We start from the raw sequence: 23,729 nt of genomic DNA on the forward strand, positions 1-23,729 counted from the left end.
TCCTATAATAAAAGCTACATTGGAGGATGGGGGGGATGTTCTTCTTGTATCCGATTTCTGAGTACTTGTATCTTGCTTTTCCAAGTGGGGGAAATTCCTTAATCTTTCAAGCTTCCTGAGCAGTGGGATGGCACCAAGGCAGAGACAGGAATAGGTGTCAGGGGCCACAGAATCACAGAACTGTTGAGGTTGGAAAAGACCTCCAAAATCGAGTCCAACCTGTGCCCTGTCCCCACGTTGTCACCCAGCCCAGAGCACCGAGTGCTGCCTCCAGTTGTTCCTTGGACACCTCCAGGAATGGGCACTCCAGCCCAATCCACTGCCTGACAACCCTTTCCGTGAAGAAACTCCTCCTGAGCTGCAACAAAAGTCCTCTCAAAGTTCGTGCTTCCTGTCATATTGTGATACTTATTATTTAAACATCTGAAAGCATCTTTATTTGAGCTGGCTGTCTTAGGGAGAATTACTTAACTAACTTAAAATTACCAAATGCCACCAAAATAACCGGATTGTTGCTGTTGATTAGTGGAGCTGAGCAAATGGTCCTTCACTTCCAAAGCTTTCACTTGCAGTGGACAAATCTTGTTGCTACTTGGCACCAACGAGCAGTTTGAATTCCAGGATATTTGGTTTTTGGGTGCAGCTGTGACCCCCTAATGCCCATCTCCTGAGTGCAGGGCAGAGTGGGAGTTAAGCTCTTCCCTTCAAATGTCGTTGCAGGCATCGGAAGAGGCCTCTCTGCGGGCTTTGGAGAGCCTGATGACCGAGTTCTTCCACAACTGCACCACAAACGAGCGCAAACGCGAGATAGGTGAGTTCTCACTGCTGCTTTGACTGCTCCCCTCGGTGTTCTGTGTCTGATGCTGAACCCTCTCCTGCTTATGCAGGACTTCGAAGGCAAGGTTTATCCAGCTTGGGTGTCAGAGGACCTATGGCAGGTCCTGTGAATGATATATCAGTGACGTTTTCCTCTGCCTGTACGTTGCTGGATTCTGTGTCCTGGAAAACCACTGCAGAGAGATGGAGCATTAGGAATGCAAAGCAGAAGGCTGTCCCAGTTAATGGGAAGTGCCAAGCAGGAATAAACAGCGAGGTTTCACTTTGGCTGGTGTTATTAAATATGTCCTGAAAGGCAGCAGAGATCCTGCAGGTGCTCTGGGTGTCGGTGGTTGGTGGCTGTAAAGAGACACGTTCCTTTTATTCTCAAGCAGCCATGGAGATGTTCCCAGGGCTGGAGCCCCTCTGCTCTGGAGCCAGGCTGGGAGAGCTGGGGGGGTTCACCTGGAGAAGAGAAGGCTCCAGGGAGACCTGAGAGCCCCTTGCAGGGCCTAAAGGGGCTCCAGGAGAGCTGGAGAGGGACTGGGGACAAGGGATGGAGGGACAGGGCAAGGGGGAATGGCTTCCCACTGCCAGAGGGCAGGGTTAGATGGGATACTGGGAAGGAATTTTTCCCTGTGAGGGTGTCAGGCCTTGGCACAGGTTGCCCAGAAGTGTCCAAGGCCAGGTTGGACGGGGCTTGGAGCAACCTGGGTAGTGGAAGGTGTCCCTGCCCATGGCAGGGGGTGGAACAAGATAAACTTTAAGGTCCTTCCAACCCAAGCCATTCTGGGATTGTTTTGTTTCTGCTGTTTGGCTTCAGTGCCAAAAGTATGATCAGCATGAAATCCTTGTCCCAGAAATCGTTGTCCCAGAAATCCTGTAAAAAATAAACAGCTGGGCAAGGTTTTTGTTTTGTTGTGTTTGTTCCCTGTGGTGGAGATCTTTTGTGGAAAAACTGTACCCCCCCATTATCCTGCTTCAATTGCAGGAAAGAAACAAATTGGTTAAGCTTTAAATTTGCTTAGCTTGTAAAACAGCCCTTGTGGCTTTTCTTTTTGGCGCATTGTCACCGGCTGTGAGTGACCAAATCCTTACCTGAGTGTTCAAAAGAGGTTCTTGAAACGCAGACCCACGACAAAGCTCTTGAAGCAATTGCATTTAGAGGAGGTGGTTTTAGAACACTGTGTATGACCTAACGTGTTCCTGCTCTTTCACAGTGCCCTGAAATCACAACTTTTGGCTTTTATAGATAAAATAATGCTCATAATACAATTATTGTGTGATTTTTTTTGATATTCAGCTCTTAATCTGCTGTAGTAGTTATGTCAAAACAGCTTCTAAAATGACACATCTGTTTTGTTTTCATTAAAGTCTCCTGTTAGATTGCTTTTAATACCTTAGAGTGTGATTTTATTATATTTTTTTTGTCCTCCTCCAGGTTGTTTGAACCATTCCCTGAGCGTGGAGTCTCTCCCATGCTCAGTGTGTTACTGTGCTATCACTGCACACTGTTAGGGATTTGTTTACAGCTTAGGAATTTTAGTGTAATGTTTTACACCGAAGTAAAATTGAAACTAAAGTACATTTTAAAATAATACTTTGTTTTTATTTGCAGAGGAGCTTTTAAATAACTTTGCCCAGCAGATTGGGGCCTGGAGATTCTGCCTGTACTTCCTGTCCAGCACGAGGAATGACTATGTGATGATGTACAGTCTGACTGTGTTTGAGGTGAGGTCTGAGCTCTTGCCTGCCCAGTGCATCTTCTGCCTGGTGCAGTTTTAGCTGGCAATCGATTTTTTTTTTTTTGGGGGGGGGGGAAATATTTGTCTGGAATAGCACGCCTGGTAAGTACAGAGATAAAGGATGCTATTATTGCTCTCTGCTAGAGAGGTTGCTTAATGGCAGGCTGACAGTAGGGGAAGATGAATCTTTGTACACAAATGGAAGAATTCATTTCCTGGCATCTCTGAATACAAATTACCTCCAGTTTCAGAGGCTGCTTGAGTTTCTGCACGATGCTTTTAAGGTTGTTATTGTTTTTATACCCTTTTTATGATCAGAAATACATGTGTGATTACCTGCCTCTAGCTCCTGCAGACTTTAATGCTGAGAGGGAAGAAAAAGTTGCTTTTATTTTTCTGACATTTCATTGTTGTGGTTGATGGCCTCAAACTACATCCTGCAAACTCATGCTGGTTGTAGAGATGAGGTCTCTCTTAGGTGACCACGTCCCACCCTTCACCTATTTATAAAAAGAACAAAATAAGGGTTAAAAGCCTCAATATTGATCTCTGTGTCTACTGGAAGAAACAAAAATATTCCGTGAAGAGCTCTGTTGTATCAACTGATCTGCTCCTTGTCACACCTCACCCTGCACTGTTTGTGGCCTCTGTTGTGTTCCTGCTGGGTGGGCACTCCAAGCTGAGCTCCTGAATCAGAGCTTACAGCCCTTGTGGTGAGCCACTTTTTAGGTAAAACAAACAGCTCTGCTCTTAAAGTTGTGTTGGCTTGACAAATTATCCATGTTGTTGTTGACTTCTTCACTGAAACATTCGCTTTATTTATTAGGGATTGCATAGAGAGGCTGGACTCGATCTGCAAAATGAATCTGATTTGCCTCCCCCTCAGAAAGGGGTGATGGAGACAAATGGCATGGGAATTGTTCCCTGCTCTGGGATGGGTGTCCCACAGCAGCAACCTGCAAAAATAAACTGATTTTCATGAAGAGGGAAGCAAGTGCAGGGCTGGGAGTTGGACTCCAATGATCCCTCTGACCATCCTGCGTGGATGTCCCTTCAACTTCATCGTTGAATTTTGTTTACTGAGCCTCTGCTTCCCTGGAAGGGGGAGAAGAAAGTGGTACTGAAAAAACTAAGTGTACCCAGAATAAAGAAATCACTGTCCAGGTATAAAGTGAGGGACAGAAATCCACAGCCCAGCTGAGGGATTAGGATCTCTCCCTGGAGGAGCTTGAATTTCCAAAGTTTAGCGCTGTAGTGCTGCACGTTGAACTGATCCTCAGAGCCATGGTCAGTCATAGTCTGCAGCCTCATCCATCTCCAGCTGTCCAGGAGTGCTGAATCAGTCAAAGGGTGTTGTATTTTCTAGTCTGTCTAGGAAGTTAACGGTGGATCTGGAATAAAACTCCTCCTGGGCCCCTTCCAGATAAACAATTTTCACCCCCTCCCCTGCTTTTGGAAAAGAAAACATCTTCCCCGAAACATTTGTAGGTGGAGAAAACTGCCACTGTCAGGTTAAAGGAGTAGGACAAAACACAGTGATCATTGAAAGATATTACACTAAGGCAACATCCAGTTTTATTGGGGCTTCTGAAACTACTGCTGGACTTGCAGTGAGGAACCCTCAATTGCTTGGGTCATTCTTAAGCAATCCTTTTGGACCTTCTCCTCTAGAAAACCCCCAAAACAACTCCTTTGAGGACTTTATGTATAAATATCCTTGTGTTCCTCTCTGCTGTGAAGTGGTGCCTTTGTACAGAACGTCCCTACCGTGGATCTGCCTCAGTAAAAGCCTTCTCTGTAGGTTATTCCAAGAGGCTCAGCTCCTAATGCTCCAGAGCCCCTAAATGGGACCGTAGCGTGGCAGGGAAGCAATCTGCAACTGTGCCTTCCTTTGGAACTTTTCTGGCTTTAAGTGGACTAAAAGCTTTTTGTTCAAGTGGTGCCCTTGTCACTGCCAGGCAGTCACTTCAGTGACCTTCCAGCTCAACCTCAGGAGACCCAGGTGACATCAGTCATCTAAAAGTGAACTTGCTTCGCTCTTTTTCTTTTCCTGCTTCATATGAGGCTGTACTTTCCCCTTTAAAGGGGAAAATCTGGATGTCCAGGCTTAAAAGATAGTGGAAATAGTTATATGACTATAAAACTAAGTTAGTTTTGCTTGACCAAAAGCCAGTTAAAATGATGACGTGCTAGTGACCAATAACTAGTTAAATTGATGACATGCTAGTGCTCTGTCCCTGCAGGATGTTGTTCAGCCTCAGGAGAAGAGGAGGCTCTGGGGAGACTTTAGAGCCCCTTCCAGGGCCTAAAGGGGCTCCAGGAGGGAAGGAATTCTCTCTTGTGAGGGTGTCAGGCCCTGGCACAGGTTGCCCAGAGAAGCTGTGGCTGCCCCTGGATCCCTGGAAGTGTCCAAGGCCAGGTTGGACGGGGCTTGGAGCAACCTGGGCTGGTGGAAGGTGTCCCTGCCCATGGCAGGGAGTGGACTGAGATGACCTTTAAGGTCCTTTCCCATCCAAAGCATTCCATGGTTCTGTGTGTCTGTGTTCTCTCACTGTTTGAGCTCAGTAAAGCACGTCTAAGGTGAGCTCATCTGGGGGGGTCTTTTCTTTTCCAGAACCTGATCAACAAGATGTGGCTGGGGGTCCCATCTCAGGACAAAATGGAGATCCGCAGCTGCCTGCCCAAGCTCCTGCTGGCCCACCACAAAACCCTGCCTTACTTCATCCGCAACAAGCTCTGCAAAGTCATCGTGGACATCGGCCGCCAGGACTGGCCCATGTTCTACCACGATTTCTTCACCAACATCCTGCAGGTAAGAAGTCCCTCCACCAACCAAACCAACATCAGTTTGGTTCCTCGAGTGGTGACTTTCCTTGAGGAAGATTAAATAACTGCACAATAAGCGAAGTTGCTTTTTAAATTCCTTTCTCTTTTTAATTTTGGGGTAACCTTTAAATTCCTGCGGTTTATACTTATGTGAGTGGAATGAGTAGAAACTGCTCTTTGAATTTCAGATATTATGGGAAAGTTCTTGAAAATACAGGAGTTGGGAGTTGTTCTTTAAAGAAAAAAAGTCAGTAAAGCTATGGATGTGTCACTGGGTGATTTTCAAAGGTGCAGTTTCTTATTGTGGCTGTTGGAGATTTCTCACCCAACAGTCAAAGATACCCTAAAATCTTTGGTACCTCATTTTGTGAAGTCACTAAGGGAATGTTGGTGGTGTGTTTAAGAAGGTTCTTGCAGGAAGATTCGAGTATGAATCAGAGGATCCTGACTGAGACAGTGCTGTTAATTGGAATTTTGGTTGTAATTCAGCACCTTCCCAGGGAATCCTGAGCCAGGTTAAGAGCTCACTGCTGCTGGAGCCTGACCAGGCTGGTGTAAACCTCTTTAGATTTGAGTATTTTGTCTCCAGGTTCCTTCAAGTTCTTCCTAATGAGCTTAAAAAGGCTGAGTGTAAACTGAAGTGCTTCACGTTTGTTTGGTTTTTTTTTCTGCTGACATAATGACATGATTTGAAAGCAGCAAAGCCCACAGCCAAGCCACGAGGCAGTGATTTAAATCCAGGTCCTTGAGTGCCAGGAATTTATTTGTTAAGGCAAATGGCTTTAGCATTAGTTGCAAAGTTAAAAAAACAAGCAAACTAACTTGTCTGCAGAACTTGTTACTAACTGGTGTAATCACTTCCCAGACCACTTCCTGTGGTGTAACACGCTGCAGTTTTTGCCTGAATTGTCGATTTGACGCTAAATATTTTAGGATGACTGTCTGCACTTGCTGTCTTGGCTGTCATTTCAGCTGGATCTGAATTGCTTCCTGAGTCCCACTGGCCTTTCTGGCACTCCAGGGGTTACCTTAAGGGATTGCATTTTGGGAATGTTTATCCCTAAGCCTCTCCTTGTGAGCTCAACTGTGGAGAGAGATGTTCTCATAAATTAATTTCTGTAGCAGACACATTCCAAAAATGTTGAGAGAAAGTGGAAGGAAAGCACTAATAGTGAATTCCAAGACCTGAAAACAATGAAGAGGAGCACAGGAGCAGCATGACTTGCTTTTAGAATTGCAGATGAGTCCTGTCTCAAGACTTTTTTCCTGAGATCATTTGAAGCAACTGTTTGGTTATTTAGCATTAAATTGTATCTCAATACTCTGAGTAGTCTCTAAACCTTTTACTGAACTGTTGCAGGGGTGGAGAAGAAAAATAAATTGGACTATTCTGTTGTCATTATGGAAATCCAGTCGTTCTACATAGAAAATGCTACTTCCTTAGGGGTTTAAAATTTATTTTAAACAGTGCCAGGGCCTAGTGGAACAGGCTAAAACTTACGGGATTTGTCAGAAACTATTCAGAGAGATGATGTTTAGCCTATCCACAACTGACCAACAAGTTGTGTGATTGATTTAGTTCTTTACCTGGCTGCTCCTGTGCCATGGGCCTTCCTTGGCAAAAGCCAAGCTCAGGTATGTCTGGATGATGCTTTTAGATGAGCTCTTTCCTCCCCAGATATTTCACCAAACTGTGTCTCCTTAGCAGTGTTGGCTCAGCCTGGCTCTGCTTTGGTGGGTCAGGGAGGTTGGCACCAAAGTCAGCCTGTATGACAGAATTATGAGTTAAGGATTAGTTGCAGTAACTGTGATTGGCTTTGGGGTTTTGCCTCCCGGGGGGAGTGGTGCATAAATCACTTTGCATGTTTCAGGTTAGCAGTGAAGAGCAGAGCTGTCCTTCAGCTGGAAATAAAACTTGGCCCCATTTGGTTGAGTCTTTCATCAGTACCTAATGAAGGAAAAAGTCATCCTTTTTCCCAGTCCAGTTCCAGCATGTGGTGGAAGTTACTCTTTGTAGAGTGAATACATTTCCCAGTTTGAGGTGCAGTTCAGGTGCAAGGAGAGGTTGGATCCCCCTGCTGTGTTCTGGTGGCTTCTGATCCTGGCTGCAGCTTTTGGGGTGTGTGGGGAGGGCTGGTGTTTGTAGCGGGGAGCTGTTGGCTGATGGTGCAGGCTCCTGAGCTGCAGTGACAGCCCTGCTCTGTGGTGGCACTGCTGGTGCTGAGGTGATTCTGAGAAGTGATGATGTCAGCAGAAGGAACAAACTGTTGCTGGTAAAAACTCCGGGACACAGAATGTGTGCAATGGCGTTGTGAAAGCTCTCTTGAAACCCCAAGGATTCCCACGGGGCTTGAACTGTTGCAACATCACAGATTACTGTCTGGGGAGATGGAGTATTTGCAGTTCTCCCCCCTCAACGTGCAACTCTGCAAACCGTAGGGGCCGACACGCCCCTGGTCTCGACGCGCGTGTAAACCGCGAGTGGAGCCTCTGTCAGCGGGGTGTTGTCATCACACGTTGCACTCTGTGTCCCTCAGTTAATCCAGTCTCCTGTGACCACCCCCCTGGGGCTGATCATGCTGAAAACCACGTCGGAGGAGCTGGCCTGCCCGCGGGAGGATCTCAGCGTGGCGCGGAAGGAGGAGCTGCGCAAGCTGCTCCTGGACCAGGTGCAGACGGTGCTCGGGCTCCTCACAGGTACGAGTTCCTGCCCCAGCCTGGCCAGCCCAAAGGTGCTGCTGAGCTGGCACTCCTGGGGAGCAGTGGGAAGCAACATGTGGGCTGCTCCTGCAGTTTGAATGCTCAACTCTGCCCTTGAGGCACTTGGGGCAGCCTAATGTGAGCCAGCGTGTGTAGCAGAGCAGGTCAGAGCTCCATATGTCCTGTCTGTGAAGAGGGATGGAGCTTGTCCTCTCTTAGTGAGCCCAGAGAAATTACTGAGTGTTTTTACACTTCTCACAGCACTAAAGGTGTGTTCTGCTGAAGTTCTCTTGCCCTCTGTGCTGTGGTTGTTAGATCAGTTTGTCTTTAGCAGCCTGTTCTGAAAAAAAAAATTCTCTCTTTGGCCAGGTATTTTGGAGAGCATCTGGGACAAGCACAGTGCCACTGCTGCCACTCCACCACCATCCCCGACTTCAGGAGAAAGTGGTAAGGAAAACTGAGCTCCAAGGTGGTGTTTCCATGTACTCAAACCTGCAATATCACACACAGATTCCTTCCTTTACTGTCTAACGTCTTGTAATAGCCCTTTCCTAGAGCTTCTCATAGGCCACCAAATTCCTGGTGGGAAAGAAAAAACCCCTTACCTGAAGAAGCAGTTTCCAGTGCAGCAGATGTCACCTCAGAGAACAGGGCACACAGAGCTGCTTGTTGTCCTCAGAGGGCAGAAAGCTTTCTGAAATGCTCCAATATCAGTGAGTTGGAATTGTGAAAGCATTAATGTTGGAAAAGCCCTCTCAGATCATCAAGGCCACCACTAGCATGTCCCCAAGTGCCACATCCACAAACCTCCAGGGATGGTGACATCACCACAGTCCTGGGCAAGCCTTTGCCTGACCACCCTTTCAGAAAAGAAAGTATTTTCCCAATACCCAATTTAAACCTCCCCTGGCACAACTTGAGGCTGTTTCCTCTCATCCTGTCCTTGTTCCCTGGGAGCAGAGCCCGACCCCCACCTGGCTCCCCCCTCCCAACAGGGAGTTGGAGAGAGCAAGTTATTGTGCAGGTTTGTTTTCCACCTATTCCTGTCAGACTTTTGTGTGGGTGTTTATCTGATCTAAACCCATTTACATATCTGTTTCTTAGTTAGATTCAGAGTGGAGAACATATGTTTGTGTCCTTGTATTTGGCACACATTTCACTTGTGTTTGAGACCTTAAACAGTGAATGAGGAGTTGCAGATCACTTCCCTGTGGTCAGATTGCACCAGCCAGATTTAGACAGTTGCTGTTAAAATTTTGGTTGGTATTCAAACTTTCACACTGGCCAAAATTTCAAGTGCTTCTTTCCTGTAGAAGAGCTTAAGTCACTTTTATGTTTATATACAAAACATAAACTGTAATGGGAATAAATATTTCTCCTGGTTGGGAAGGGAGTGGATTTTGCTGTAGGTAGGAAGAGTTTGAACAAGAAATATTAACAGAAAAGATCAAAGCTTCCAGTATCACTTGGCAACGGTGCAAGTGGTGCTGGGAGAGGACACAAGTGGAACAAAGTCTGGGCTGCTTGTCGTGGAAGCCTGTTTGGGATGTCCCTCAGTCCCTTGGGGCTTGTGCTGAGGCAGCTTTTATCCACCTGTGTGTTCACCTCGTGACTTGGGATCGTGTTTCTCAAACTGAAACCAGGCTGCATTTCTGCCCTGGGCCTTTCCTTTCTCCCCTTTCAGGGAAAACAAATAAACTTTTTTACTCAGAGCGTTTTCAAGATAATTGCTCAGAATCAGGACCACACTGCCAGTTCCTTTAGAGGTTCAGGTTTCATTTCACTGGGTCCTGCCTGTGCGAACTCGTTCCTTTGAAACTTTCTGGTTTATTTTTCCATGCTGTGTGCTAAGCACTCTCTCCATGCTAAAACTGTTGGTCCTTCAAGTTCTTAAAGTCACAGAATCATGGAATCATTAAAATTGGAACAGACCCCTAAGACTGAGTCTTTAACCCAGCGCTGCCAAGGCCACCACAGACCATGTCCCCAAGTGCCACATCCACTTGGCTTTGGAACACTTCCAGGGATGATGATTCCACTACTTCAGAAAGGAGTACCAGGTGCTTCCCTCTCAGCCACTACTTGCCCACTTTCTGTGTTCCCTGAAGGACTCCATTCTTGCAGCAAAATACTCCTGTTTACTGGTGATCTTGAACTTTTTCACTGCTTGGATGAGGCCACCACCCTTTTCTCTGTACATTCAGGTGAAATTAGAGGTGTTCCAAGAGGCAAAATAAGCTCCAGGGTCCCTACCAATGTTTAATATCTTCCATCAGAGCCCAAATCTCTTTAGGGTCTTGGAAAACCTTTCCTTGCTTTTTTTTTTTTTGCCCAGGGAAGCAGAGTGAAATGGTCCCTTGCAAGTCTTGCCCAGGTTTTAAATAGCACTCGAAGACAGACTCATTCCTCATATCACTTAAGCAAAGGAACTCTGATAATGACCCATGCTGGAAAACATCTGAGCTATTGCATCACTGTAGCATTTACTCAGCAATAATCTCAGCTTCCACATGTTGTCTTTGCATGATTTATAGCACATTTCGTGATGAATCCCTTCCTTAGGCACATTTACTGACGTGTGGCAAACAAATGAGTAACAGAAATGTTTGGTGCTGCAGAGCCAGGCCCTGAGAGTTTTCTCCTTGAGCCCGAATGCAGCTGATCCTGTAAATTTGTCACCTGTTTGCAAAGACACTTTAAACTCAGAGCTTCAGGAATTTAGCTGGGTGCAAAGATGGGAGTTACAAGGACCAAATTTTTTGCTGGTGTTAATGGATCAAAAGGTGAGAATCTTTAATTCTCAATGATTTATGTGGAGTTTGCTTGACATTTAAAACAATCACCGAGTCCCAGACTGCTTTGGGTTGGAAGGGACCTTAAAGCTCATCTTGTTCCACTCCCTGCCATGGGCAGGGACACCTTCCACCTGCCCAGGTTGCTCCAAGCCCCGTCCAACCTGGCCTTGGACACTTCCAGGGATCCAGGGGCAGCCACAGCTTCTCTGGGCAACCTGTGCCAGGGCCTGACACCCTCACAGGGAAAAATTTCTTCCCAATATCCCATCTAACCCTGCCCTCTGGCAGTGGGAAGCCATTCTCTGTGTCCTGTCCCTCCATCCCTTGTCCCCAGTCCCTCTCCAGCTCTCCTGGAGCCCCTTTAGGCCCTGCAAGGGGCTCTGAGGTCTCCCTGGAGCCTTCTCTTCTCCAGGGGAACCCCCCCAGCTCTCCCAGCCTGGCTCCAGAGCAGAGGGGCTCCAGCCTTGGAGCATCCCTGTGGGCTCCTCTGGAGTCTCTCCAGCAGCTCCACGTCCTTGTGCTGTTGGTTCCCCATGTCTGGAGGCAGCTCTGCAGGGGGGTCTCACCTGAGGGGGCAGAGGGGCAAGAATCTCCCCCTCCCCTGCTGCCCACACTGTGGGATCAGCCCAGGGCATGTCCAGCCCCTCACCCACCAACACCCCCAGATCCTCCTCCCAGGGCTGCTCCCCATCCATTCTTCCCTCTCAGCCTGGATTTGTGTTTGTCATTGCCCTGGCCCACGTGCAGCACCTGTGCTTGGCCTCGTTGAACTCCACGAGGTCTGTAAAAGCCCAGTGTGAGCAACTCCTGCCCTGCAGCATCTGCAGGGCTGTGAATGTCACCGTGGGGCTGCTTCAGTGGAAAGATTAAAGTGCAGGGTTGTCTCATTCAGCTGAAGCCACGTGATGACTTCAGTTTCTAGAGAAGGAAGTGAAGGTAAGGTATGGCAGGGAGTTATGAATTTATTGCTGTACGACATCATTCTGGATGAGAAATGGAGGCTTAGGAGGGGTCTGTTCATCATTCAAGCTCTTGGCTACTTTGGAAACAGCTCAGTAAGTCATACCTGTTATTCTTGTACTTCTCTTTGTTGGGTTGTTTCACTTTCATGAAAGAATCACTCAGATTTTCTGAGACCTTCAAGTTCTATAGCGTATCAAGTGCCAGGTTTTTAAAGAGATTGTAGTTAAGGAAGAGAACTGTGTTGAACAGCCTGAGGGAAGGGGAGTTTGCAGCAGGTGGAAGCTTGGAGATTATGGGCAGCCTGGCTGGTGGTGTCCCTTGGATTCCATAAAATTTTCAACAAGGATTCTCATTAAAAAGCTTTTGAGAAAGCAAAGGCCATCAGGGAGAAGGGAGTCTCTGGATTGCTGATGAATTGCTGGTTAGAGGAGGGAGATGAAAGGTGAGTGGAAATGGTGCCCTCTTGCTGTGAGGGGGGAGTTCACCCTGGAGCAGGCAGGTTTAGCTCCTGAGCATCACACCAGATCATTCTACAGAAAATTCACATCAGTAGCAGCCAAAAATAGGTACCTGCTGTGGTTCTCTGTGGAATTAAGGCTGCACCTCGAGTACTGGCTGCAGTTCTGCTCTTCCTGTGTCAGTAGGTGCAGATGGCAAGGAAAGCTTCAGTAGAAGGGCAGTAAAGACGACTGAGGGGGTTGAGTGGCTGCCCTGGAAGTAACAGCAGAAGTAGAACCTTCATCCTGTCCAGTTGAGAGTGAGGAACTGCAGTAGGAACCCGCAGAGGGACACGTAGAAGATGAGTACAGAGGTTATTTCTGTTCCCTGTTTGGGTACAGGAGGTCGAAAATGAAACTAGCACTGACATACCCCAAACAAACCAGCTTTGTAGTGAAGCTGTGGACCTGTCACAGGATAATGCAAATATTCAATTTATGTGGCTCCAGTTGGAGAGTGGAGGAAGTCATGGAAGATAAATCCTGAGGCTGTGTAGGATTTTTCCCAATTTTCTCTTGTTGGGAAGCCTTTGTCACAGGGTGGTTGGAGGCTGGGGAGTGTGATCTGTGCACACTCGGGGTTTTGGTCACTGGGACAAGGTGCTTTCTGGTCTGACACCAGAACATCTGCCTTTACATCACCCACAAGTGTCAGAGGGAGGCAGGAACCCCTCTGCCAAGGTTCACACGTGGATGTGCCAGAGAACTTGTGCCAAGCTTACACCAGGGATGCTCAACCTTGTGAGGGGGGGAGAATTTTATAATAAGTGTTTAAAATACACCCCATGCCATTGCTATTTTCCAAAATACTGTGTGAGTGTCCTTACCAGTGAGGCCAGAGGGGTTGTGTAAAGTAATTCCTGAGTACAGAAATCACCAGTTCATCTCAGAGCAAGTCTTTGGGACTTGCTGACTCATGGAATGTTCTGAGTTGGAAGGGATCCACAAGGATCATCAGAGTCCAGCTCCTGGCCCTGCACAGGACAAGCAGATGCTCTGATGGGTTTTGCTTTTCAGCTGTGTTCCCAAACAAGTTATGTTTCTTTAAAAAGTAGTCTGTGCAGCAGGGGGGGAAGATGTTGGAAAATTCTTTTAACTTCAGCACAATAGTGTTTGATCCCTAAATCAGTGATTAATATGTACTAGCAGATGTCTCAGTTTGGAGAACGAGGATTGTGTGCCAGAGCAAAGAATGATAAGAGAAGTACATCATGACCTGACCTCGTACTTGAGATACTCTCAAGGATCTTCTTTAGAAGATCCGTAACCATAAAAGGGAAATCTGGTGAATGGGATGTTCCTAAATGACCCCCAAAGACCCTCAAAAGACCCTTACTCATACCCAAGTAAGTCCACAGGGATAATTAGCATATATGGACGTAATCAGGAATAGGATGAATATGTAAGAGAAGTGTAACATGTATAGATTTCCTCACTATAATCTGCTCTGTTTGGTTGCTGACCATGCAAGTTTGTGGAGCTATCCCCGTGCTCCCAGCACTGAGTAAAGTAATGGTGGCTTTGTAACCCAGCAAAGTGATTGGAGAGTTTGTTCCCTGGTTGGCTGTGACAGCTGGGAGTGGCAGTGTGAGTGGCCATGCCCTGATTTCCCTGTGTCTCTCCCCCAGGTGACCTGTTGAGTAGCCTGTTACAGAGTCCCAGCGCGGCCAAACTCCTGAACCAGCCAATCCCCATCCTTGACACAGACAGTGAATACATCTGTTCCCTGGCACTGGAGTGCCTGGCACACCTCTTCAGCTGGATCCCTCTGTCCACGAGCATCACCCCCTCCCTCCTCACCACCATCTTCCACTTCGCCCGGTTCGGCTGCGACACGCGCGCGCGGAAGATGCCGTCGGTCAACGGCAGCAGCCACAACTCGGTGCTGGGGCAGGAGCGGGGCCGGCTCGGGGTCCTGGCCATGTCCTGCATCAACGAACTCATGTCCAAGAACTGCGTGCCTATGGAGTTCGAGGAGTATTTGCTGCGGATGTTCCAGCAGACTTTCTACCTCCTGCAGAAGATCACCAAGGAGAACAACGCGCACACGGTGAAGAGCCGGCTGGAGGAGCTGGATGAGAGGTGAGGGCAGCCAGGCAGCTCAGTGCCAGGGCCTCCTGCTTTCTGAAGGATTATTTTGTGGTCGTGCACGGTGTGTCTGATGGCCTTTTTTTCAGGGCACTGGGCTAGGGGAGCCAGGCAGAGAGGTGGGTGCCCGCAGGTAAGGTTTGATGAGGGGCTGAGTTGGCTGAGGGATTGTGGTGGCACAGCTTTGTGTTCTGTCCTGTCTTCTTCCTCCCCTGCCCCCCTGTTCGTTGCTGTTTGACTGCAGGTCTGAGGTGGCACCAGAGCTGAACCTTTTGTAACATCTCAGAAGAGGCTCAGTGAGGTAAAGGCACTGCAGCGTCCCCTCTGCTGGTCCGTGTCTGCCTTCCTTCTCTGCCCAAACTCAAGCACACAGTGGGGATATATTCTGCCAGTCATGGCTTGAAAGAAAATAGTAGTAATTTCCTGTCCTTCACTGAGCCATGGCCATTTTTGATTCTTTTTATTTTTATACTTCTTTTAAACCAATATACAGCTTGGGGAGCTCTGTTCAGCAGCTCCACCACTGAGTTTGTCCCCATGCTTGGCTGAAGGCAGCAGGGAAGCAGCAGCTCTTTGAAAGGCTGCATATCCTCATTTTGCAGAGAGTTACTACCATCTTTTGTTCCCTGAAACAGCTCCACTCTTTTGTATCCAATATTCCTTTTTGTGGGAGAGAAGGTGAGATTGGTCTCACTGTTGTGCCGAGTGGCTGAGCCCTGGTGTTGGCAAGGTGGTGGAAGAGGTGCTGATTTGGTGCTGCTGCCAGGGAAGGCTGGTGCTGACGTTGGCAGAGAGGTTGTGACTGTGTGAATGTGCTGAGTATCTTACTGTGGGTATGTGCAGGAGGAAATAAATTTCCACACAAGGAAAAAAACATTTAGACAAAGCTGTGGGTCTGTACTCAGAGAGGACTTGGGTGTTTCTTCCCTAAAAATCTTTTTCCATATCTTCAGACACACAAATAACTTTGAGATGGCAAATCTGGATTAAAAGGGAGTTCTACTTGCTCATTTTTGTAGTAACTAGCTCATTTTTGTAGTAACTTGCTCTGACTTCAGCGTCACTCACTTCCTAGAAATGACATGTGTAGGAATGTACCACCTTTTGTGTACAAGATACATGCACAGAATCCAGGAGTTCCTGTCTGGAATTCAGAAGAACTTTCCTGGAACTCCCCAATCCCATATTTAACTGTGTTTCTTTTTTCTATGGGGAATCTCAAGCAACCTTTGGGGCCAGTTTCAGTGTAAGCTCTGTGTCTGTGTTGGCCTTGGCAGAGATGGTGTTGCCACGTTCTGCTTCTTAGTCATGTTATCCCCAGGGATTGGTGGGGTCAGTAATTGTTTATTCATTGCCAAAGTCTGAAATAGGGGTGGAACCAAGATGTTCTGGAAGCTGGCAAAATCCAGCTGGCTTCTAGAGGAGCGGAGCTTTCTTTTCTCCTTGTCCTCTCTGTGCAAAAGGACGTGAGGGTTTTCCTTTTGTCCCTTAAGTGACATAGCTGTACTTTTAATGTCCAAAACTAAACTTACTGCGTGAAAATATCACTTTGGCTTGCACTAACAAAATCCTGAACAAAATTGGCACCGAAGAGACCGCCTTCAGTAGATGGGTGTCCTCAGAACCTGCAGGCCCTGGGTCCCTTCCTCTCGTGGTGCTGGTTATTTTTGTTCTGTTAAAGGATCAGGGTGGTCTGAGCACTTTCGAACTGCCAAAACTAGTCCAGAAATGAGTAAGTTTACTCTGCCTTTTGCTTTGTTTGTGTTTGGCTGTGAAGATCCCAAAATATGGGAAGTGGCTGTTAAGGATTCAGGCAATGGCTTGGTGGTTGGAGAAGGGGCTTTAGTGCTGGCAGAGCCCAGAGCAAGGAAGAATTTCACTGGTCTTGGGTCACAGCATGCTTAGAAAATGAAAGTATGAAGGATGTGTTTGGGTCTGGACTCTGTTTCTTTTTACTGACTTTGCTTTTGAAGTGCTTGATCTGTGGTCAGGTATGTTCAGTGATTTCCTGTCAAGTAGGCAGTGCCAAATAAAAAGGGAACTTTTTTGCATATTCAAAGTAGTGTGTGGTTTTGTAGGCTTAGAACAACCCCCAGTGCTGCAGCTCTGCCTTAGCTGGAAATGCCTCTGTCTCTTGAGGGACTTCTTGTTAGAAAGAGGGGATTCCCCCCCCCAGAAAAAAAAAAAACAAACCAAAGAGTTTGCAGAAGGGAAGAGCAAGGCAATACAGTAAAACCAGGCTGTTTGTGCATGTCTGAAAATCTGCCAAGCCCAACTTCTGTTCAAAAGAAAAACCTGAAGTGCTCTTGCAGTGGGGTCAGTGGACTTACCACTGGGTTGCTGGAGATCTCACTCTGTGTGTGATGCTGCAATGGAATATTAAACTTTTTCTGTATAGATGAAGATGATTTTTAACCTTGATGAGGCTCATGTTGGGCAGGGTGTGTTCCTACTCCCCAGTAAAAGCTCACCCCATTGTGGGCTTTGCTGGTTTTCCCCTCCAGAACCTTCTGTGCCTTCACTGAGGTCATGCTCTTGCTGCACTCCCTGGAGTTTTGGGGGCGGGTTTCTTTTGGGACGTGCAGTTCATCCATCCATTGAGTAATTCCATGCTTTGGAGGAACATTTCCCTATAGCCCAATTCAGTCCCAAACCTCAGCTTAGAAAGTTTTGGGTAGCTGCACTGCAGAAGGAACTGTCCTTTCCAGCTCCCAACTCTCCCCCTCGTGTAAATGGAACACTTGTATTGCTGATTCTGCATTAGCTTCCTGCTGGATTCCTCAGGGGTACAGTTCATCTCACTTATCCTGTCTCCATCAGTAAGACAACCTTTGCTATTAAATTGCTTCTCTAGGGTGGGGAGATTGTGCTTATTTGCAGGCCTGGTTGAACTCGAGGATGTTTATCTGAATATTAAGTTGCTTTTGACAGGATTGTCTTTTCTGCTGTTTCAGGTGTTAAAGGAACGAAGGGTTGCCCGTCCTGTAGGTAATTGTTGCAGGGCTTTCTATTTCAATTGCTCTGCTGGCTGTTAATTGTAACTTTCTTCTTAGTGAAAGGATTTTGGGTGACTTTTATCGCTGTTTCAGTGAAATTGCTTTTCCTCGTGGCCCCCTCCCTGTTTTCTCAGTTCTCTCTTCTCTTTGCAGCTACATTGAGAAGTTCACAGATTTCCTCCGGCTGTTTGTGAGCGTCCACCTACGGAGGATTGAATCCTACTCTCAGTTCCCAGTGGTTGAATTCCTGGCACTGCTGTTCAAATACACTTTCCATCAGGTACAGCCCTACACCATCATTTTTTTCCCAGTCTGTTCTACTGTCCTGCTCAGCAGGGCCAGCTTGTTTGCCCCAGTTAAAAGCAATTTCCTTGTCTTACTGGCACTGAACTGGTGCTGGGGACTTGGAAATGGCTTCATGTGCTCTTGGATTTAGCTGGAAACAGAGGTCACATGTAGTTACCCTGCAAGAACAACTTGTCTGATGTGTAACTTTGCTTCTGCTCTAATTTTTTTCTAGTCCTTGGAATGGACAGTGCTGTCTGGAAAAGTCTCTCTGACTTTCTTGGTTTGTGTTTGGGGATGCTGTTCTTTGTCCTGAATCTGTGACTTTCTTGTAACTTTAAATATTAAAAAAACAAACCCTTTGGCTTTTGGTCTACGTTACCTTCCTGTAGGAGCTGTCACAGTGCAGCTCAGCCCCATATATACCCACACACAAGAATAATGGCAAGGAAACAGCTTTATAAAATCACAGAATCATGGAATGGTTGGGTTGAAAGGGACCTTAAAGTTCAACCCGTCCCATTCCTCTGCCAAGGGACACCTTCCACTAGCCCAGGTTGCTCCAAACCCTGTCCAGCCTGGCCTTGGACACTTCCAGGGATCCAGGAGCAGCCACAGCTTCTCTGGGCAACCTCTGCTAGGGCCTCAGCACCCTCACAGCCAAAAATTCCTTCCCAATATCCCATCTAACCCTGCCCTGTGTCAATGGGAAGCCATTCCCCCTTGTCCTGTCCCCCCATCCCTTGTCCCCAGTCCCTCTCCAGCTCTCTTGAAGCACTGAAATGCCAGAAGGTGATGCTGCAAACCACAACATGGGTTAATTCTGAGCCCAGCCTTGTAACTCTTGGGTTCCTACCCTTGTACAAAAGCTCTTGGTTATCTTTTGACAGCTCTAAATCTCTGCAGTGACATCCTAGAAACGTGTCAGTAAAGCAAGAAGATCTCATGGATTGAAGTACCTGTTAACTCCTATTTTCATTGTATGAAATCAATCCTACCGTAGCTCATGATATTCATTGTGAATTTTGGTGTCTTTCAGCCTACACATGAAGGTTACTTTTCTTGCTTGGACATCTGGACACTCTTCTTGGACTACTTGACAAGCAAGATTAAAAGTCGCCTGGCAGACAAAGACGCAGTGCTCAACAGGTGAGAGCTCGGAAACGGCTGGGATGTGACAGCATGGAATCATGGAATGGTTTGGCTTGGAAGAGACCTTAAAGCTCATCCCATTCCACCCCCTGCCATGGGCAGGGACACCTTCCACTAGCCCAGGTTGCTCCAAGCCCCATCCAACCTGGCCTTGGACACTTCCAGGGCTGGGGCAGCCACAGCTTCTCTGGGCAACCTGTGCCAGGGCCTGACCACCCTCACAGGGAAGGATTTCAAATATCTGTGATATTTGTCAAAAATTAGTGGCAGGAAATGTTCATTCAGCTCTGTGGCCAAGATGGCACATGTCCTATGTTCTGGGAGTTCTGTTTCAGAAGCCCAAATCCAAATGGAAGAGGAGAAATGAAGCCATTCCAGGGATGGGTTGGCTGAATATTTTCTCAGTCGTTCATCCCAAGAAAGGAAACACTGAGCTCCAGACATGTGGGCAGCTAATGGGAATAAACTGCATAAATACATTCTAAAATTCTGGCTGTAATTATCAAAGTTTAGAACAAAATAAACGAGAGGTTTGGACAGAGGAGGCAGTGCCTGAAGAATTGGGATTCGGAGATATAAACTCCTGGTGGAAGGTGTCCCTGCCCATGGCAGGGGCAGAGAACAAGATGGTCTTTAATGTCCCTTCCAATTCAAGCCATTCTGTGATTCTGTGATAGAAGAACTGGGGGGAGTGAGAAATGACAGCAAGTGCCCAAACCTCTCCTCTGGATCCCTTTTGCTTCCCCAGAAAAATCCAGCAGCAAAGCAACTTCATGGTCACCATGCAAGGGCTGTGAGGAACAAGCTATTGTGGTTGAGTCCTTTCTGTTTCTAAAATGGTCAGGTATAAAAAGTGTGAACCTCACTCATTCAGAGAATTCAAACCGAGCAAGTTGGGGTAGAGAAACTGTCACTCATGTATGCTGTGTGTGAACCTTGCAGCCAGAGGAAGGAACCTTTGTAGTCTAAAATAGAACCGGAGCACATTTTAGCACACATTAGAGAAGGAGAACACAGAGTAAGTCACCTACTGAGTGTTCAGTGAGTTACTGAGTACTTGTGAATGTTCACACAGCTCATACAGCTAATTAATTAATTAGAATTTTTTTTATATTTAATTAGGATTTTTAAATTCCTGTCTAAATAGAGGATGTGTTCCTGTGAAATACCGATGAGTTTGGGAGTTGCAAGTTCCACTTGCTACCCCCAGTGTTTGTTGTGTGTATTAATTACAACAGTGGTTGGCACCTCTTCCTTTGTAGATGCTGATCCTGAAAATTTGGGAGGGCTCTCTTTTGATGAAAGATCTCTTAGCTGTCACTTGAAAAATCTGGTGCCTTGTTCAGGTTTTTGAGGTTTAAAAGCACCGTGGCTTATGCCATATTATGTTCCACCGAGTGCAGGAGGAAGCTTGGCTGAGCACACTAAATAAAAGCAGTTGGTTTTTGAAGGAGAGCCTGGCACCAGAACCACAGAGAAATGTGGAACTCCCTTACACCAGGCAGCGCTTCCTTTCAGCATGGGGAGTGTGGGGGGGTTAATTTCTTGAGAAGTAGATGTTTGTGTCGGAGCTTTCGTGATTTGTTCCTAATTTGCTGCTCCTCTTCACCCACGTGTAATGCACGTAGTGCTCCTATCAAAATTGTGACAAATAGCGTCTCTAGGGGATAGGTGAGAGTACAAAATTAATAAAAAAGCCTTGTAAGTGGTTGGAGCTGGTGCTGTTTGTCAGAGCTGCCTGCCCTCAGTGACAGCTCCAGCCTCTTGCACGCCCTGAGCCGTGTGAAGGCTGAGCTGGGCAGTCTGGAAGTGGTTGCACCACAAGAGCACAGATGAAATTTCCTGTTCTGTGGTTTAGAAACTTTGCATTTCGTGCACGCCACGGCCTTTACTCCTGGAGAAGCTGCCAAATCCAGGCTTACAACACCTTGCACAGAGCTTTCAGCTGCCTGGCTGGTGGCACAGCTGACAGGACTGACACTTGGGTTGCATCATGCTCCGAATCTCTCTTAGTCTGTGCCTAATTTTCCAACCTGATTTACCCTAGAAAAGAGTAGGACTTTTTTATCAGACCCCAACTGCTTCGAGAAAAGGGTTTTTTTTAAAGCAAAAATCAAACCGACCCCCCTTGAAATCCCAAACTTGGGTGTTGTGGCACCAGGAGTTGTTGCATGTTTAGGTGGCTCTGTGCTGATTTTGCAGCTTGGCATTATCTTCCGTGAGAAGGAGGGGCTCGTGTGCTCTGGAGCAGCTTCCTGGCTCCCAGACACGAGGGGATGTTTCACTGAGAGGTGCCTTTAATGTTACAGTGCTAAAGTAGGAAAAGTGCTGGCTTTGTTTCAGAGGACAAGGGCCTGAATTGCTTTGTCAAAAGTGTAGGGAAAGGGGGACAGCAGCACAAACAGCCTTTACTGCCCTGGTTCATCTGCTCCTCACTCAGTGCCCAGAGAGCAGAGGCTGCCGAGGGGCAGCTCAGGCAACAACAGGCTCTTGGTTCCTCCTGTTCATGGACATCTCTTGTTATTCCTGGCAAGCTGCTCCCACTTCTCTTGTTTTGAGCTCTGGGGCTGCTTCTGTTGCTAAGAATCCTTCCTTTCCCTTTCAGAGGCAGAGGGATATCAGATCTTATCAAGGCTTTTCCCTTGTGATCTGAAATGACCTGACACCCTTAATCCCAGGAGCTGCTTGGTGTTACTGTCCTCTGTTACATGCATTTCTTTTGCTGCAGGGGTTTTATTCAGCTCTTTCTCTGTCCTTCCATGGTTGTAGGTACGAAGATGCCTTGGTTCTGTTGCTGACAGAGGTGTTGAATCGAATCCAGTTCAGGTATAACCAGGCACAGCTGGAGGAGCTGGATGACGAGACACTAGATGATGATGTAAGGAGCACAGTCGAACAGTGACTAAGCTGCAGGTCCATGTATTAACTCTTGCACCGCTAACACCTGGAATGTCTTTCCCAGACCTTGTACTTTGAAGTGCAAAGCCACACAGTTGCTTCTTCTCTCCGTAGTGTGTGGGGTTTGAGGGATAAAACAGCTTGAAATGCTTTTGACAAAAATGTGCTTAAAGTCACACTAAGATAGAACCTTTGTTTTTAACTTGGTTCTGATGGGGGTACAGTACAAATCCTGATGTTCTGATTGTCAGAGACATTAGGTTCCACGTCTGGTTGCTTTGGAAATTAAATGTTGAAATATCTCTGAGACAAAAGCTTGAACCTGTAGATATTGCTGGTGCTTTTGTTTAAGCTTAGTTCTCCTAAGCTGGTATTGGTAAAGATCATCTTAACTCTGATCAGTGCAGAAGTGGAGTGGCCAAATGGTTGATGCCAGAGCCCTGGAAGGGCAGCTTGGCGAATTATTCTCCCTCAGATGTCTCAAATCATCCCTTCAGTATCTGGGTGTCCCCAAAAGCCAGGCTCTGGCCAGGAGCTCTCTAGTCCCAAGCATCCATTAGGACCTCCCAGCGTGCCCAGAGCTCTCCCTTTGGCAGTGCTGTCCTCACCGTGGTGCCTCTCCCCGCAGCAGCAGACGGAGTGGCAGCGGTACTTGCGCCAGAGCTTGGAGGTGGTGGCCAAAGTCATGGAGCTCTTGCCAACTCACGCCTTCTCCACACTGGTAAGTACTTATCTGAGTAGTTCTCCAGGCCAGCAGTGCCGTGGGAAATGAGCACCAGCTGTCGGAGCTGGTTGCAAGCTGTTTGATAGATGCCTCAGTGCCGAGAAAAACAGGGAAATTTGGGGTTGGATGCAAAGCTTGGCAAGGGGAAAGAAATGTTTTGTTGGATTTCGTGGTGTGTTTTGAAGAGAGTACTCCAGTGTCTAAGTCCAACTTGCTGGACGCTGAGCTCTTTAGAAAGTCCCATCTCTCGAAGTGCAAACGTTTGGCAGCAGCCCCTCCCTCCTGTTTATCTTGGAGGCAGCCTGTGAATTGGGCAGATGAGTGTCGTTATCAGGGCTTGAAGGAGAGTGGAATCTTTGTTTAAATGAAAGGCTGGATATAAACGCTGAAGAGAGTGCCTGGGACAATTGGGAATTAGATCCAGTAAACATGGGTAAGTGCTGCTCTGCAGCCAGTGCTGCTGTCGCTAACCTTGGTGGTATAAAAGTTGTCTGGGTTTGGGGCATCACAGCAGTTTTTGAGGAGGAGATCTCGAGGCTGTAAATGTAGTCCAAAATTCAGGGTAGTCACTGCGTTTTTGGTGGGTGAGGAGAAGGGGAGGGGGAACAGCAGTGGGATCTCAGGTCAGGTGTGTTAATTCTGCTGGGGACACCACACACCTCGACCTCTGAACCGTGTTCCCAAGAAGCAGAGAAAACTGAGCTGCTGCAGAGGCAGAAGATGCCTGACCTGAAGTGCCTTTTTAGTTGATATTTTCATTTAAGAAACTTAAGCACTGGAAGCTCTGAAGTAGTGGGCAAAAGTAGAAACTGCCGTGCAGGGTGGTGGCACAGTGTGAGCAGCAGGAGGCACAAACAGAGTGAGTGTTCAGGGAACATATGGGTCAGATGGAGGAGAGCATATGTGGCTTCCTTGGAGTAACACATTCACACGAGGAAAATACTCTGTTTTTTTAAATAGTTCCCCTCAAGCAGTTATACAAAGACACTCCACTGTTAATTAGGCACAGCATGTTGGAAACTGGGCAGGGAGAGCTTTCCTGAGCCCTGCATTGTTCATTCTCGTTCTGGGTGATGTGGGAGGTTCTCAAGCAGGTCCCAGTGCTTTCACAGCGTCTGCAGGGCTGTGGGGTGCAGTCCATCAGTAGCAAATAATTAAACCAGTGGACAGCAAGTTGCCATTACTCTGTCCCACGCTGGGCAAGGAAGGGCTGCAGCTCCTTCTGCTGATGGAGTGAACTTCCA

At 47.2% G+C, this 23,729-nt stretch overlaps 1 protein-coding gene across 1 annotated transcript in view; it reads left to right on the forward strand.

Moving 5' to 3' along the window:
• XPO6 (exportin 6) overlaps window positions 1–23,729 on the forward strand; it is a 55,256-nt gene that overhangs the window by 13,292 nt on the left and 18,235 nt on the right. The window contains exons 2-11 of the mRNA XM_027902479.1: window positions 721–811; window positions 2,435–2,547; window positions 5,176–5,373; window positions 7,925–8,084; window positions 8,457–8,534; window positions 13,971–14,424; window positions 17,580–17,706; window positions 18,751–18,860; window positions 21,633–21,741; window positions 22,390–22,482. Of these exons, the coding sequence (XP_027758280.1) occupies window positions 721–811; window positions 2,435–2,547; window positions 5,176–5,373; window positions 7,925–8,084; window positions 8,457–8,534; window positions 13,971–14,424; window positions 17,580–17,706; window positions 18,751–18,860; window positions 21,633–21,741; window positions 22,390–22,482 (1,533 nt within the window). The remainder of the gene's footprint in view (window positions 1–720; window positions 812–2,434; window positions 2,548–5,175; window positions 5,374–7,924; window positions 8,085–8,456; window positions 8,535–13,970; window positions 14,425–17,579; window positions 17,707–18,750; window positions 18,861–21,632; window positions 21,742–22,389; window positions 22,483–23,729) is intronic.

Source organism: Empidonax traillii, unplaced genomic scaffold (assembly GCF_003031625.1).
Source record: "Empidonax traillii isolate 1590-97213 ecotype Southwest subspecies unplaced genomic scaffold, ASM303162v1 scaffold881:size300156, whole genome shotgun sequence".
NCBI lineage: Eukaryota > Metazoa > Chordata > Aves > Passeriformes > Tyrannidae > Empidonax > Empidonax traillii.